This window comes from Balaenoptera physalus (assembly GCF_965194825.1).
Source record: "Balaenoptera physalus genome assembly, chromosome: 6".
Taxonomy (NCBI): domain Eukaryota; kingdom Metazoa; phylum Chordata; class Mammalia; order Artiodactyla; family Balaenopteridae; genus Balaenoptera; species Balaenoptera physalus.
The window spans coordinates 70800248-70816588 of record NC_138885.1 but is presented as its reverse complement, the minus strand read 5'-3'; the positions used below and the strand labels follow the sequence as shown (position 1 = coordinate 70816588).

The 16341-nt window shown below is 35.6% G+C and overlaps 1 protein-coding gene across 1 annotated transcript in view; it reads left to right on the top strand.

The window, feature by feature from the left end:
- Nucleotides 1-16341, top strand: part of PDE11A (phosphodiesterase 11A) — a 430340-nt gene that overhangs the window by 241344 nt on the left and 172655 nt on the right. The window contains exons 7-9 of the mRNA XM_082466844.1: nt 2521-2596; nt 5021-5088; nt 6032-6124. Of these exons, the coding sequence (XP_082322970.1) occupies nt 2521-2596; nt 5021-5088; nt 6032-6124 (237 nt within the window). The remainder of the gene's footprint in view (nt 1-2520; nt 2597-5020; nt 5089-6031; nt 6125-16341) is intronic.

The window sequence follows — 16341 nt, the reverse complement described above, 5'->3', positions numbered from 1 at the left end:
ACCCTCATCTTTGAAGACCCACTTTTACGGAGCTAAAACTGCTCCAGATTTCTCTAAACACAGTCAGTTGCTGGCTTTTGTGTGGTGTTCTGAACGTTCTTTACTTGGACACTTATTTTATCTTAACTACTTCTGTCTTGACTAGACTGTGAACTCCTCAAGGGTAATAACTGTTTGAATTCATTTTTATATCCTTAATACCCAGCAATGTGTCTGGTGCATAGGAGGTGGTAAATAAATATATGATGAAAGAGTGCATTGATGAATGATTTATGCCCAGGCTTTTTGCTTTTTTTGTTTTTTTGGTTTTTTTCTGGAATTCTCAAAAATCAATTGATGTAATTTACGCTATTAACAAATGGGAAAAGAAAATATCACATGATCTAAAATCACATATTAAAAGGCATAGAATTGAAGAGTAAGATGACATGATAAAATGCCTGGAAAATCCAAAGCACTACAGATATTAAAGTTAACAATTGAATTTAGCAAGATTGATGGATGCAAGTTCAATATACAAAAATCAATTATATTTCTATGTCAATTAAAAACATTAGAAAATAAATTAATAATACCATTTATAATAACACGAACTTTTAAAACACCAGGTACAAATATAACAAATTATATGTAAGACTTCTGCATAGAAAACTATAAAAGTTTGCTTAGAGAAATTTTTAAGAACTCTAAATAGAGGGATATTATGGATTGAGAGACTCAATGATGTAAATATGTCAAGTTTCTCCCAAATTGACTGATAAATTCAATACAATCCCAATAAAAATCTCAGCAGTGTAAGTGTGTGTGTGTGCATGTGTGTGTGTGCGCGTGTACTTCAAGTTGATTCTAAAATTAATATGGAAATGCCAAGGGCAAAAAATGGTCAAGACAATCTTAAAGAAGGAAAAAGTTGGAGAAATTACACCACCAGATACCAAGACGTATTATATGACTTTATTATTCACGGCAGTATGGTATTGGTATAAGGGTAGACACATAAATCAGTGAAGTAGAACAGAGTCCAGAAACAGGTCCTTACATATATGGACACATGATTAATGAAAAAAGTGGTACCAGATAGTGGCAGGGAGAGGCACGTCCCCTGCCCCACAAAATTGGTTCTGGTCCAGTTGGATATCCACCAAGAAAAAAAAAAAAGAATCTTGACTCTCAGCTCACACTATACTCAAAAATTATTTTCAGTTGGATTGTAAATCTAAAAGAAACAGTTAAAACAATAAAGATTCTAGGGAAATAATAGGAGAATATCTTCATGAGCTAGGAATAGGGAAAGATTTCTAGGAAAAGATCAAAAAATTACTTTAAAAAACAAACTAATATACTGGTATCAAGAGTAGAAGACATCTGAAAAATTAATTCCTCAGAGGAAAACCAAAAAATAAATCCAAATATAAAATTTAGGTGGATAAATTAACTTCCAACTTCAACTTTTTAAAATATGTAGCTCTTAACTTCTACAATAAAGGTTTTAAAACATAAAAAAAAATCTTTTATCCCAATAACCATAATCTAGAACCTCAATGTTTTATTTTTTCTCTGATTGGATTGGGATGACAGGTTGACCTTTCTCACTAGAAACCAAGGTCATATCAATTCACTAACACCCTTTCAGTCTTTAGTAGCTCTTATCTAACAATTCAAATATGGATCATTGGTTTTAATATTAAGTGGAGCTTGTTACTGAATGACATTTGTCTGATGTTGATAATTATACTTTTGTATTTCAAATATATCATCTCCTGACAATCTGTTAGGGTACAGAAAGATGGCTGAACCCTTACTTTTATCTTATCTTTCGTGACTTTTATTTTTATATGATTTTGCAACATATGTAATAAATCAGTAATGTTAGAAATATAGAATATTAAAAGTAAATACATGGATAAACAACAAAGTCCTACTGTATAACACAGGGAACTATATTCAATATCCTGTGATAAACCAGAATGGAAAAGAATCTTAAAAAAAAGAATGTATACATATGTATAACTGAATCACTTTGCTGTACAGCAGAAATTAACACAACATTGTAAATCAACTATACTTCAATAAATTTTAAAAAAGTAGATACACATATAACAGCATTATAGACTCAATTTTTTTTACTGAAAGATGTGCTTAAAGAGAAATATTGACCACTGGTTTAATTAAAATGCTTTAAATACTCAGAGCAGAAACAGTTGCCAGAATTTTTGTCGGGTGGTGTGATCGTGATCAAGACAGTTTTACATTCAGCTTTATGTGGGTGCAGGGATTGGGAGAGGTAATGCTGGTGTGGGGTTTATTGGTTGATTCATATATGGTTAGGGCATGATTTCCTTGGGATGTGCATTGTGATGTTTTAAATGAAAAGAGACAGGTGAGTATATGCATTACATTAGATTATAATATGTCTTTTTAAAAGTTATTTTTAAATATCTGTTATGAAGTGTGGTAAGCTATATGTCAGATATGGGTAGATAATGTTTAATTTTAATTAATTACTTTCTTATATCCTAGGCTGAGCAGATATCTGGTTTTCACATAAGATCGGTTCTCTGCGTACCTATTTGGAATAGCAACCACCAAATAATTGGTAAGACATTACCTAAATAGTTCAAACTTCTTTTATAAAGAAATGCAGTTTACTTTAAAATACATCCATCTCTTTTTTAAATGTTCCCCTTTTTATGTCCAGGACTCATCAACTTATGTCTCATACTCTTGCATAATCTCATAAGTTAAGACTCCTGATGAATCAGTGTTAATCAGGACAATGAACAAATATTTATTCCTTTAAATAAGAACCAATCGTTTTGAAGTTGGAGGGGATTTCAGAAAGCAGCTAACTGAACTCTTTTATCTTACTCTGTGGAAACTGAGGCCCAAAGAGAGAGAAGAGACTTGCATAAGGTCACAAAGTGAGTTAGTAGCAGAGTCCCAAGTGGAACTCGGGCTTCTTAACTCCTAGTACATCTATATATTTACATCTATGCTTTTACACGTGGAGTAAATGCAAAGGAAGAAAGGACGTGCATTGTTAGGCATATACTGAACATGCGTCTTTCTGCATGGATGGTTCCAAAACAGGTTACACTTTCCCCTGAATAAGGGAATTGTGGACCAAAGCAGTTTCCAATTTTTCTCTCCCTCCCTGCTCCTTTCCTTTCCTCGAAAATTCAGTTAGGAAAATCTCAAACCTAAGAAAGAAGTCTAGGCGAGAAGGGGTCAGTTGTTAAAGTCAAGAAGGATGGAGACATTAGTTATTTAAACACAATGAAAATGTGTTATTTTTCTAAGAGACATAAGGTAACATACATTTGGTAACTAATGTAACTATTTGCCTCTCTTTGCTTCACCCTAAGGTTGCCTCTTAAACTCTAAGATATTGGACTTACCAAAGGATTCAGTATTCTGTAAATACTGTTAAGACTTGAATTCTAAGAGAATTTTTTCATCAGTTTGCTTAATTTGCAGAAAATACTAGTACATTATTGAACATAAAGTATATTCTAAGATTTGAGAATTTGAGCCCCTAGTACAAAGCATTGAATTACATCATGTGTAGAATTTTTAATATATTTAAGTTTTTTTTTTTTTTTTTGGCCACGCTGTGCAGCATGCGGGATCTTAGTTCCCTGACCAGAGAACCCCTGCCTCCTGCACTGGAAGCGTGGAGTCCTAACTACTGGACCGCCAGGGAATTCCCAAAATATATAATATTTAAGCTTAAAGAGAAGAGAAATTTCATGAGAAACACCATACGTTATCTGTAGATGTCCAATGGCAATCTCACATGCAGTCCTACATTTCATTTCTAACAGTAAACATCTGTTATTCTTTCAAAACTGACTGTAGTTTGCCTGTTACACACTAAGAGCTTTGTATTTTATTATACATGTCTTCTAGCATATGATGACTTATCTCCCTGATGGGAAGTTAGGTGTTTTAAAAAATACAAACATGCTTTAGAATTACAGTCATTTTTGTTTATACTAAATAGGGATACAAGGGAATGGTTTTCAAGATTGTTGAATTTTTCCAGTTAGACTTGTGTGCTTTGATAGTTGTGCCCCAAATATCTGGTATAATGCTGGAAATGAACTTTGGAAAGAAGACACACACAAGTTAAATTTGTTAAAACTAGTTTAAACCCATTGGGAGCAGGCAACAAAACTAACCTTGCTTTGAAAGTTAACTGTATCATAATTCCTAACATTTCTTGAATGTTCTCTCCGTGTGGAGCAATATGCTTTCCAAACATTAATCAAATGTTATCTCATTTAATCTTCATTTAATAACCCACTGAGATAGTTAACATTTTAATCCTCATTTTACTGATGAGGAAATTTAGTGTTAAAAAAGTTAGGTAACATGCTCACGGTAACACCACTAATGGTGGAGGTGAAAATTCAAACCAAGACTGTCTAACTCCAGAGCCTATGTTCTTAATCACTACACCATGCTGCCTCAACTCAAGCACTGTGCTTCAGAGAATTGAAAAAAAACTTAGTTATATGTATTTTTAAAATTGTATATTTATATAATTATGTACATTATATTTTTATATATTTTTAAATTATATATAATTAAAATTTTTATATATATTGCATGTATATATGTGTTTATATATACATACAGTTATAGATATTCAAGTATGTATATGTATATGTGTATAAGTATGTAATTGTGTATATATGTGTATGCCAGATACATCAATTATTGTGCACAGTCATCTTGAAAACCATTTTTAGTGAATCTGATTGATGCCTGGTAGAACTCCAGGCTTCCCTGAGACCGGGTCTGGATATCACAGCTGGAAAATAGACTGCATCCCTGTACACCTCAGATCTGCTCTGAGCAGACCTCAGATCTGCTCTCACTGAGGCAGCAGGTATGAGAGTAACCAGGGATTAAGCTGAGTGTGTGCACTTAAAGGAGCATAGAGACATCTTACTGTATTGTAGGAACATGGTGTCCAGCACCGAAAATGACCACATATCCCAACCTCTTCTCACAGGAGTGGCTCAAGTGTTAAATAGACTTGATGGGAAACCTTTCGATGACGCAGATCAACGACTTTTTGAGGTAAGAAAGTAAATTCGTGAACCAGGGGTTACAGCTGAGTCACCAGTAGTCTCCTGGTTACAGCTTGCCCCCATTAGGAAGGATAAATAATTATTACTTGACATTTATTAATCATTATACTTTGACTGTGTGATGAAATTTAAAGGACGATTTAAAGAATATATCAATGTTTAGGTAAGATTTGATTCTCTTTTTTCATGAATCAGATGTTTTTACCCTAATTGATTGTTTTTTACAGAATTGAATTGCCTCCCTCTTCTCTCCAAAGTGTTAATTGTCTTATCTTTGTCTTGTTTGTGTGTGTTCAGTCATGAGACCTCTAGCCAGCTCTGCCAGGCGTACTGCCATCACCTTTCTTATGTTTACAGGCTTCTGTTTACTCCAGTCTGCCCTCTAGCTAGAGAGGTTAGCCTTGAACAGGCTTCCTAGTAGACTTTGTACTAGTAGCCAACATGAAAACCCCATGATTCTTTTTCTCCAGCTGAGGCTACATCAGGGCTTCTTTACTAATTGGTTCTAAATCTGAATCCTCTGTCCCCTTAACATTTACCTCATTTACACTCACTTGGTTTCCTTACCAAAATATTTTATAGCCTAGCTACTGAAAGAGGTGGCTATTGGTTAAATGGGATGAAATTACTAAAATCAGTTCACAACCTAAATAAAGAATGCATTTAAATGGACTGTACGTTTTTAAATGTATTTAAAGTCATTTCTTCACAATGACGTTAAATTAATAATTTTTCTCATGGGCAATGTGAGCAATAAAGTTGTTACATGACAATAGTAATTAAGAATTTTAATGTACATATTTCCCCAAGGCCTACCTCTGTATACAATAAAATTATATTTTAAGGCCCATTCCTGATGACTGCCTGCTTTTATATTAGATTATGCCAATGAGTTATTGCAATTTTTAGTTAGTGAGCTTTCTCTTTCCTAGGCTTTTGTCATCTTTTGTGGCCTTGGCATCAACAATACAATTATGTATGATCAAGTGAAGAAGTCGTGGGCCAAGCAATCTGTGGCTCTTGATGTAAGTACAATATTTATGTCAGAATTTGTGCTAAAAATCCCTGATTTTATGAGGGGAAAAAGGTCCTTGTTATGGGGCTTAATTTCTCAATTTTTAATTATCTATTCATTGGGTCTTAATCATTTTAGAGTTATAGGTTTGAGTTTGATGAAAGCTAGAGACCCTCTCTAGAAAAATATACATACACACATAGTTTTACATATAATTTCAAGGAGTTCACAGATTCCTTGAAGCCCAGCCATGTACGGTGTACAGTTAAATACAAATTTTAAATATTAGGATTATTAAAAGAGATGATCCAAAATTAATTTGTCAGGATATAAAATGTATTATGAATGTATTTTGAATATGTATAGATATTCTGGAAATTCACAACTATTATTACCATAAGAAAAAAGCCTCTCTATGAAGATATGTGACTCAGATGGGGGAAACTGATCCTGTCATTATGCACCCCTCCCTGTGCTAATGCAGTCACAGTCTCCTCACCCATGAATTGTTCATTTGGGTTCATAGTGTATACCCCTTTGTTTGTATAACTCAGATACCTTCTGTCCTAAGACACAAAAATTATTACTGACACTCCCAAATTTCCAGCCCAACTGTGAGCCTTGTGACAATCTCACTTTTCAGAAGCTGACTTATTTGTGTGGACTTGTATGTTCTGTGTGCTTTATTTGTGCCAGTGTCAAAAGCAGCGGTCCCAGTCAGAATTCTGGTGTTGCCATCTTGGTTTTGTCCCTCCCACCTCCACTCAACCCCTGCCCCACCAGATACCAAACTCTCGACTCTAATAATCAGGTGGTATCCACCTCAGTCCCTAGCCCAGGAATCCATATGCAAGAATATCTGGGAGGATTTCTTTTTTTGGCCACACCGCGCAGCCTGTGGGATTCTAGTTCCCCAACCAGGGATCAGCCAAGGATCAAACCCAGGCCCTCGGCAGTGAAATCACAGAGTCCCAAACACTGGACCACCAGGGAATTTCCTCTGGAAGGATTTCTCATCTCAGAACTTTATGAAGACAAAAAACGATGTGTTGAGAGCTACTAAACTCAAATTCTGGAATGAGATCTACCTATACTATAGTATACATTAACTTCTGAATAGATCTGTACTTTAGAATTATGTATTTATAAATATTGTACATGAATACGAATATTGTTAAGTTCTTTTATTCCTAAATATATAAAATTAATACTCTGAGGCTCTTAGAGAACAGAGATGCTCTTAAAGCTGAATAACGGAACAAAGAAAGGAATTTACTATCATTTTTAATAACTTTACTTTTATGATCCTGATTTCCATTTTGCATGAGCAGCAGGAACTTCATGAGAAATGTACTAATGTATGCTTACATTTTCTGACAGTAAGGATCCTAGGATAAAGGGGTAAAACTTTACCTGTAAGTCTAGAATACAGAGAAAATAAAGCAGGAATGTAGATGTAGAATATTACTTCTTCATTTTGAACATCAAGAATTGTCCTTTGGGGAGTCTTTCATAGATACTGCAAATGAAGCCTTACCTAACACTGATGAGAAATTTTCCAGGAAATATAAGTCAGCGTATTAAGGTACACCTTATACACCTTTATGATCAAAAGAGGGAAGGAATGAAGGTCAAACAGAGGGTGTGGAAAGGGCATATGCAATCAGGAGCCAAGCCCCATTTATTCTACCTCCCAAAAGCCTCTCCCATCCCTTTCCTCCTTTCCAATTGCCACAGCAACCATCCTACTCAAGGGCTTCATTACCTCTTGACCGAGCAATTGTAATAGGCGTCTATTCATTCTTCCTAAACCATATTTTAGATTGCATCATTCACCCACTCATAGACCTTAAATTACTCCCCCATTACCTATCAAAGTACAAACTTCTGGCCTTTGAGGCCCTTGGAAATCTCATACCAAACTATCTTCCTGCCCCCGGCCCTCATTTCTCTTTTCAGAGTATTCTATGCAAATTACAAACTCAACTACTTCATAGTCTACACATCAGCCACCTGCTTCTCTGCCCTCTGATCTTCGCTCTAACATCCTCTCCACTTTAGTTATTCTGTTCCAATTATGCCATCTCCCCTCAAAATTGTCCCATCATTCAAAGCCTGATTTAAATGTAATCTTCTCTCTATAAAGCTTCTAATCTCATGGTTATTTGTTCCTCTCTTTGCCCTATGTTACAGTTAATGGTGAGTCTGTATGTTTTCCTCCACTAGAACATATGTCCATCAAAGCATATGATCATGTCTTAGCTATCTTTTATTCCTTTTGGTGTTTTATATATAATGGTACTCAGTAAAAGTGTATTGAATAAATGAATGCATGCAGCCACAAATAATTATTTTGGTCTGCCACATCAACATTGCAGAAGGGGAAAGCTAGGGCTGTGATGGAGGAACTGGCAGTCATTTTAGTGACAGTCTTGCTGGCCACATAGCAGCACCTCTGTATTCCCTTCCCCCTTTATAAGCCATGAGTAGAAAATTGTTATTTACTTGTTTGGGTGTGGGACCTCTTCCCAGATACTGTGTTCCCTGGGGTATTTCCTTAGATGATGATTAAGAGACCAGTCTGGCTTCCTGAAGGTGGGGAAGAAGGAGAGAAGTGAAAGAGATGATTCTCCGTGAGCAATCCCCTAAGCTCCAAGGAGAGATTTCTCTCTAACTGGGTGATTGAAGAAGTTAGACTTCTAGGATGCCAGCAGAATGCCATTTGATTCTTTGTCACCCCTCTTCCTTTAAACCTACTCTGTTGAATCAATCTTCCCCACTCTTGAGCGAAGTCTGGTAGATTCCACAGCTCTTCTGACATACTCAGGTGTTAAATAGTCTCTGAGCTTTTCCCTTTGCCCAGGATTAGAAGCCTATGGTCAGCAGAGGGTCATAGTGGGCTTTGTGGCTCTTCCTCACTTCACTTCCTCCCCTAAGACAGGTGCAGGGAGGTTGGATGAGAGGGCAAAGCCTTACATGACTGATGCTGTCCTAAGTTGGTTTCAGGGCCCTCTATATCAGACATCAGCATTCTCTTTTTATCATGAGTTGCTTTTATAAATTCTTAGAGGACTCTCGGGGCTAGCAATCTCCTGATAGCCATCCCTGATGTGGGTTTGCCTCTCCTGACTGACAGGTTATAATCCCCTCTCAGCCCGTGGCTTCCAGGGGCCCATCCAGACTCTTCCTTTGTGGGAATCATCTCACTCTTCCAGGAAATTCTCTTGGTCAAGGCCTGTTTTTGTTTCTTTTTTTAACTGTGGTAAAACAGACACAACATAAAATTTACTACTTTTAAGTGTACAGTTCAGTGGCATTAAGTACATTCACATTGTTGTGCAACCATCACTGTCATCCATCGCCAGAACTTTTTCATCTTCCCAGACTGAAACTCTGTGCCCATTGACCCCCAACTCCTCATTCTTCCTTCCATGCATCCCATGGCAACCACCATTCTATTTTATGTCTATGAATTTCACTACTCAAGATACTTCACATGAGCAGAATCATAACAGTACTTGTCCTTTTGTGACTGGCTTATTTCACTTAGCATAGTGTCTTTAAGACTCATCCATGTTGTAGCACGTGTCAAAATTTTCTTTTTAAGGCTGGTTAGTATTCTATCGTAAGTATATACCACCTTGTGTTCATTCATTCATCTATTGATAGACACTTGGGTTGCTTTCATGTCAAAGTCCTTTTAAGCCTGGATATCTTTCATAGGTCCATTTGGTCAATGGGAAAACTCACATGTCTTCAACCGTTAGATTGAAATGCAAGTCTTCTGCAAAGCAGCTCTCTTCTCCTGCCCACTAACTTTTGGAATTTTTAGGCATGAATCAGGTACCAGTCTCTGTTCCCACACTATACTCTGGGGAAATACATTGTAGGTCCTACAAGTGGTTCTCTGGAAGGAACTCTCAAGAAACCCTAAGAAATCCTCAATACGGGGCTCTCATGAACTGTTATCCTTTTTACACAGTGCAGAGTTGGGAAACCAGCACCTTAACTTGGAGGCAGGGGCATCTTCTTTCCAAGTCCTACATAGAAGGCCTAGATGGCCTTAGCACTCCCTTTAGAATGTGGTACCTGTTGGTCTCAACTATAAACTCAGACAGAGTCTCATTTAAACATCCTATTTTGTCTATCAAAATGATTTTTTCCAGACCAAGTTACTGTCAGACCATGATCCAATGATTGTCTGAATGATAAGTGTCAGGCCTGGGAAGACCCATGTTTATTTGTAGGTACAATGGATCCAGGTCTCAATTACAAAGCCAAATGTAACACATCAGCAGAAATGGAATTGTTCCCACTTGTAAATTCTTCTTTACTGACAATATGTTGGATTATGTAAACACTTCTTTTGGAGAAAAGAAAAAAAGGAAACAAATTAATTACGCTCTTGAAATGATTATGTAGTAATTAGTTCCCCATTGTAGCCACTACTACATGGTAAGTTACTTAAAAAGAAAGAAAGAAAAAAAAAAAAGCTCTGGAAGCTGTTCTCTGTGAAAATTCCAGGCTCTTATTGAGCTGGTTTATAAATTTATGATGAAATTGTGGCTTTTAAAAGGGCACTAAGAAAATAATCATGCCAAATTTCTTGAACTTCTTTGAATAGCCAGTAAAGACCAACTAAACAGATAGTGTGAGCTTCAACTTTTCACTTGCTGCTTTCTGTTGCCCAAAGAAGGGTCTCAGAGTGACATGCTGATTGGGCTTTTGGGGTATTCTAGCATAGCCTACACATTAGAATCAACAGGGTGCTTTTAAAAAATATTGATGCCTGCACCCTTTTCTAAACTGATTGAATCAAAATCTCTGGAAATAGAGCCTGAGCATATGTATTTACAAAAAGTTCTCCATGTGATTCTGATGCACAGTGCAAGGTGAGAACCATTGGCACAGAGTGATCTATTTGTGGGATAATTTCTCCAAGTCTTTCTTTCACAAAAAGCAACCACAGTATTGGATATCATTGCTTCCTTTATAAATATTTGTTGAATTAGGTTGAAGACAGTAGATGAAATGAGGTGAGGCTAAAGGGTGCTGTCTCCTCCTTGCTTTAAATACCCGTTTACTCTTTGACTCCTTCTAATGGCTTCCATTCTCGCCTCTCCTTTGAGGAGTCATTTGAAATGTTATCAGTGAACACCTATGCCCAGTCCCCATTCGCAGTTCTTAACTTCTCTTATGTGTTCATGCTCTTGACTATTTTCTCCGATCACAGAAAAGAGAATAACCACTCCACCGTGGTAATTAACCTGTAAATGACTGGTTTATTTCATGGCCATAAGAGAGACCAGGATCCAGAGCAAAGATAGATGAACCTTAAAAACAAGGAACAGGGCAGCAATTTTAGTATTACAAGACTCATCATGTAATTTTACTAGAATTTTATAGCTATCTATAATATATTCCATTTTCTTTAGTAAAAGGAGAAACAGTTTCTATTCCAGTGCCTAGAATAGTTCTCGACACATAGTAGGTACTCAATAAATATTTGCTTAGTTATGTTATTTTTTAATTTATTTGTTTATTTATGAATAAATGAACCTAATTTCATACCTAATTTGATACCTAATTGTATCTGAAGCGTTTTGTGACTTGCTAACAGCTTCTGTAAGCATCTGTTTTTGCAAATTTAGGACATAGTCTTGAAATATCTATGAAAACTGTGATTTCCAGTTTATAATTTTGTAAGTGAATTCCACAAATTCTGCAAAGCTGGCTCTGTGGGGCATTCCTTGAGCTAGCGATGAGGAAGTATATATGGGTTTGTTTTTTTTTTTTTTTTTAGCCATGCGGCATGCGGGATCTTAGTTACCCTACCAGGGATTGAACACGCACCCCTTGCATTGGGAGCACAGAATCTTAATCACTGGACTGCCAGGGAAGTCCCAGTAGATACGTTTTTGTTTCTTTTGTCTCAATAATATCTGCTGTAGATAATTAGGATCACAAAGTATTTTTTTATATCTTTTTGTTTGGAGGCAGATCAGTCATAACTCTAGAGATTTTCCTGCTTTCCATGTTTTCTACTACATCCTCCCTTGGCTTCTATGACCCTATACCTAGGTGGTTCTTCTCTGGTCTTTCATTCTTAAATCTCCTCTCTTCAGCCCTCTTTTGAATATTCTTCAAGGTTGAATCATCTGACCCATTTGCTCCTATTTTCTCTCTATACATGCTTTCCCTGAGCAATTTCAGCTACTCATTTGGCTTTAACTGAGATGACCTCCAATATGTATTCCTAGTTCACTCTTTCTCTCTCTTTGAAGCTTCAGACTTTCATTTCCAACTAACTCTTAGTTCTTTTATGTACGTCCAAAAGTTCAGACTTAACATATGTAACAATTACAATCACCATTAAAAAATATGTACATATGTTATTAATAGAATATTGATATGATGTTTTCATTCACAGTGGTTTATCATTAACTTCTCTTCTCCCTGGCTTTCCACATCCAGCCATTTGCCAGGTTCAGTCAATCTGGTTCCTATGGTATCTCCTTTTTCACTGCCATCTCTGTAGTTCAGGTCTTTATTTCCTCTTTCCTCTATTAATGCTGCTTATTCAAGCTGATAATCCTGGCTCTAGTTTCTTCTTTCCCCACCCATAGTACTCACAATGTACGGATTTGTTTTCCTAAAGTGTAATATTGGCCGTATCTCTTCTGTGCTCTAAAAAAAATCAGTGCCTTCCCATTGCCTACAAATTAGAGCTTTCAAGATCCTCCACTATTGACATCAATATTCTTTTTACCTTAGTTTTCACTGCCTCCATCTAGGAAAAAAAGTCTCTATTATTATGTGTTTCTCAAAAATATCCAGAGATTCCCACTCTGGGTCTTTTCTCCATTTGCTTGAAAAACCTTTTAACAAACCTCAAATTTCACCTCTTCCTTCAATGTTTCCTGATGTACCCCCAACAGATGTGATTGTTCCTTTCTTTTAATCTCTTTACAAAAGGGCTATTGTCATTTGAAATCTCTGTTGTGTTGGTTGGTCTTCAGATAGAAATATTTTACAAATATTTTACACTAGTAAAAACATAGTGCTTACCATTTAAGTATTTGGTAATAAGGATAAAGATTAATCAAATTGTTTTCTTATGATTCTTTTATACTAAGTATGACCCATATATGATATAATTTTTTTCTTATTTTTTTTAAGTGTTTTTAAGTTGAAACAATGTATTATGGTTATAGAAGATGTAAAATCAGAAATCAAACTCAGTGGTAACCTACCGCTTAGAGCTTACCACCTTATCATTTGGGTTGACAATTTTTTCTTTCTTTTTTTCTTTCAGCCTTTTTAAGATGTCACTGTCTTCTGGATTCCACTGTTACTAATGAAAAGTCTGCCATTATTCTTGTAAATGTAATGTGTCTTTATTTCTCACTGCTTTTAACATTTTCTTTTTAATCTTTGTTTTACAGTCATTTGACTATGATGTGTCTAGGTGTGTTTTTCTTTGTATTTCTTTTTCTTGGGTTTCACTGAGTTTCTTGGATCCAAGGGTTGATAGCTTTCATTAATTTTGGAAAATATTTGGCTAATATCTCTTCAAATATTTATTTTTCTTTATTCTCTCTCTCTCTTTCCGAGCCCAGTTACATGTATGTTGAATCGTGTGATATTGGCCCCCAGATCTCTGACACTTGTAATTTTTTCATTCTTTTTTCCTTTATGCTTCAGTTTGGGGGTTTTCTACTGAACTTTCTTAGAGTTTGCTGATTCTTTTTTCTAGTCTTCTATAAAGTCCATCCATTTCTGATATTTTATTGTACTCTGTTGTATTAATATTGTATGTTTCAGTTCTAGACATTTTGACTTAGTTCTTTTATAAGCTTTGGTTTCTCTGCTGAAATGTCCCAGCAGTTATTATGTCTAACTTTTCCTCTAAATTGTTAACCTACAATTCTTCACAAGTTATTTTATATCGCTCATCTTTATTTCTAACATCAGGGGCATCCATGACTCTGCCTCTATTGATTCTTTCTTTTCTCGGTGAGGGATCACATTTTTCTGTTTCTTTGCCTGTCTTCATAAATATTGATTGCATGTGAAACATCTTGTATAGAAAAACAAGAGTAGATAAAGGTTTTAGTGGGTACCGTTTGAGCTAAATAATATTTTTTGTTGTGTTCTGTTTTTCCAGATAGGATATGTGATTTTTTTTTATGTCAGGCCGCTAGCATGAGGGGTTGATCATTCAAATTCAACCATCTGTGGTGCTTAGCTGAAAACGGGCAAAGCTTTTGTTAGTTTCCCTTTATTTCTGGTCTCAGAAGAGATTATGGAGATCTCCTTTTGCCCTTCAACCCAACCCCAAATACTCAGGCTCTGTTGAGTGACTGGCCACACTCAGGATTTGAGTTGAAGGCGTTTGAGTTGCAGGCGTTTGAGTTGCAGCTTAAGTTCATTTCAGTTCACTTCTGGATTCAACTCCATCAGGGCCTAAAACCTAACTAACGTACACGAATATAAGATTTTGATTTTCCAGCTCTGCACGCACCACCACTTTCATGGGAAACTTCCCATGGAGGAGTAATTTCAAGCTGAGAAATTTACTTTTGCATCTGTGGCTCTTCCAGTTACCTATATGCCATGCCAGCCCACCCTGTTATTAAAAATTTGGCTCGTTTTCCTCCTTTCAGCAGTCACTCTACTGATGATAGGCTCATCGTCCTACTGTAAGCAACTGGTCCCAGGTATGAAAGCAACCCCTGCTTTCCATTCATCTATAAAGGCTGTCTCTTGAGTGGAATGTAGTTCATTTGGGTTTCTCTCTGTCCACCACTCACTCTTTGACAGCTTTAAAATGACAGCTTTATTTTGTCTTTTTTCTTATTGTTATGAAGGGGGTAGCAATCTTTTAAGATCTTCTTTATCCTATCAGGAAGTGGAAACCTCTGGCCAATTGTTTTTACTTTCCACTGCTGATATGGATCTATTAGATATTAACTTTTCTTTTTAATGTCATGATATTTTGTCAGGAAAGGAGTTGAATATTTTTATAGTCTGTCATCATCAATCTTCTCTTTGAATTGCTATTATTTCTTGCTTTTTATATTTTTGATTTTTTGCAAAAACAGATTCACAACTGAGAATTGTTTCTTTTACAGATTTAAAATTATTCTTGTTTTATTTGATTGCTTTTTACTTTGAAATCTACTTAGTTTGAACTTAATGTTGTCATCTGTGCTTCTATTTTTTTTATTTATTGTATTTTAAGAATACGTCTATTCAATGAGTATTTCTTATGTTCCAAGCACTGTGCTGGGCACTGGATATAAAGCAGTGAGCAAAACAGAGCTGGTGCCTTTTTTACAGAGCTTAGAATGTGAAGTAAACAAACAAACAAAAAGTCACGCAAATCAGAATCTAATCAGTTGTGATAAATTCTGTGCAGAAAAAATACAGGAGGTCATAAGAGCATCTAGCAGGGGATGTAAACCGGGGTTTTAGGTAAGTCTTTTCTAAGGGATATACGTTTAAACTGATAATTCCTTACTCATTCTTTTATTTTTATTACTTCTGGTTAATTTTGTTTTAGGCATATTTCCTGTAAACTGCATACATCTGAATTTAATTTTTTAATCCAATCTGAGAATCTTTTTTTTTTTAAGTAAGGTGTTTGGTTTTAAGTCTATTATCTTATTCTTTCTGAATTTTTCCTTTATTATGTTTTGCTTTTTCTGAATTCTACTATATGTATTACATTTTGCTTGATTTGTTTTACTTCAGTGAAGTGAAAGTTATTTATCATGCTCCTTTTACAAAAGCATTCTTTAATCAGTATATCTCTAATTAATAAGGACAAAATTGAAACAGTATCTTTTAACTCCCCACTATGTAAGAAAATGAATTGAGTATGTGCTTACCTCAGTTTGCTTGTTTTTGTTCATGTAGTAAACGGTTTTAATTACATTATAAGTAATAAATTGTTACATTTACAAAATGCAGTTACTTTTCCAAGCAGCACTACTTATATTTTTCCGTATTAATATAACTGTATTTCTAATACTTATTTGGACATAAATTCTGTTTGGTAATCTAATCTTGCCTATCAAATCACCCCAAAACTTACTAGCTTAAAATGACAATTTGGTTATTTCTCAATTGGAAATATATCTTAATATATCATCACCCCAAAAAGTTCCCCCATGCCTCTTCCCAGAGACACCCACCACCAACCCCAGAGACAACTACTGTTCT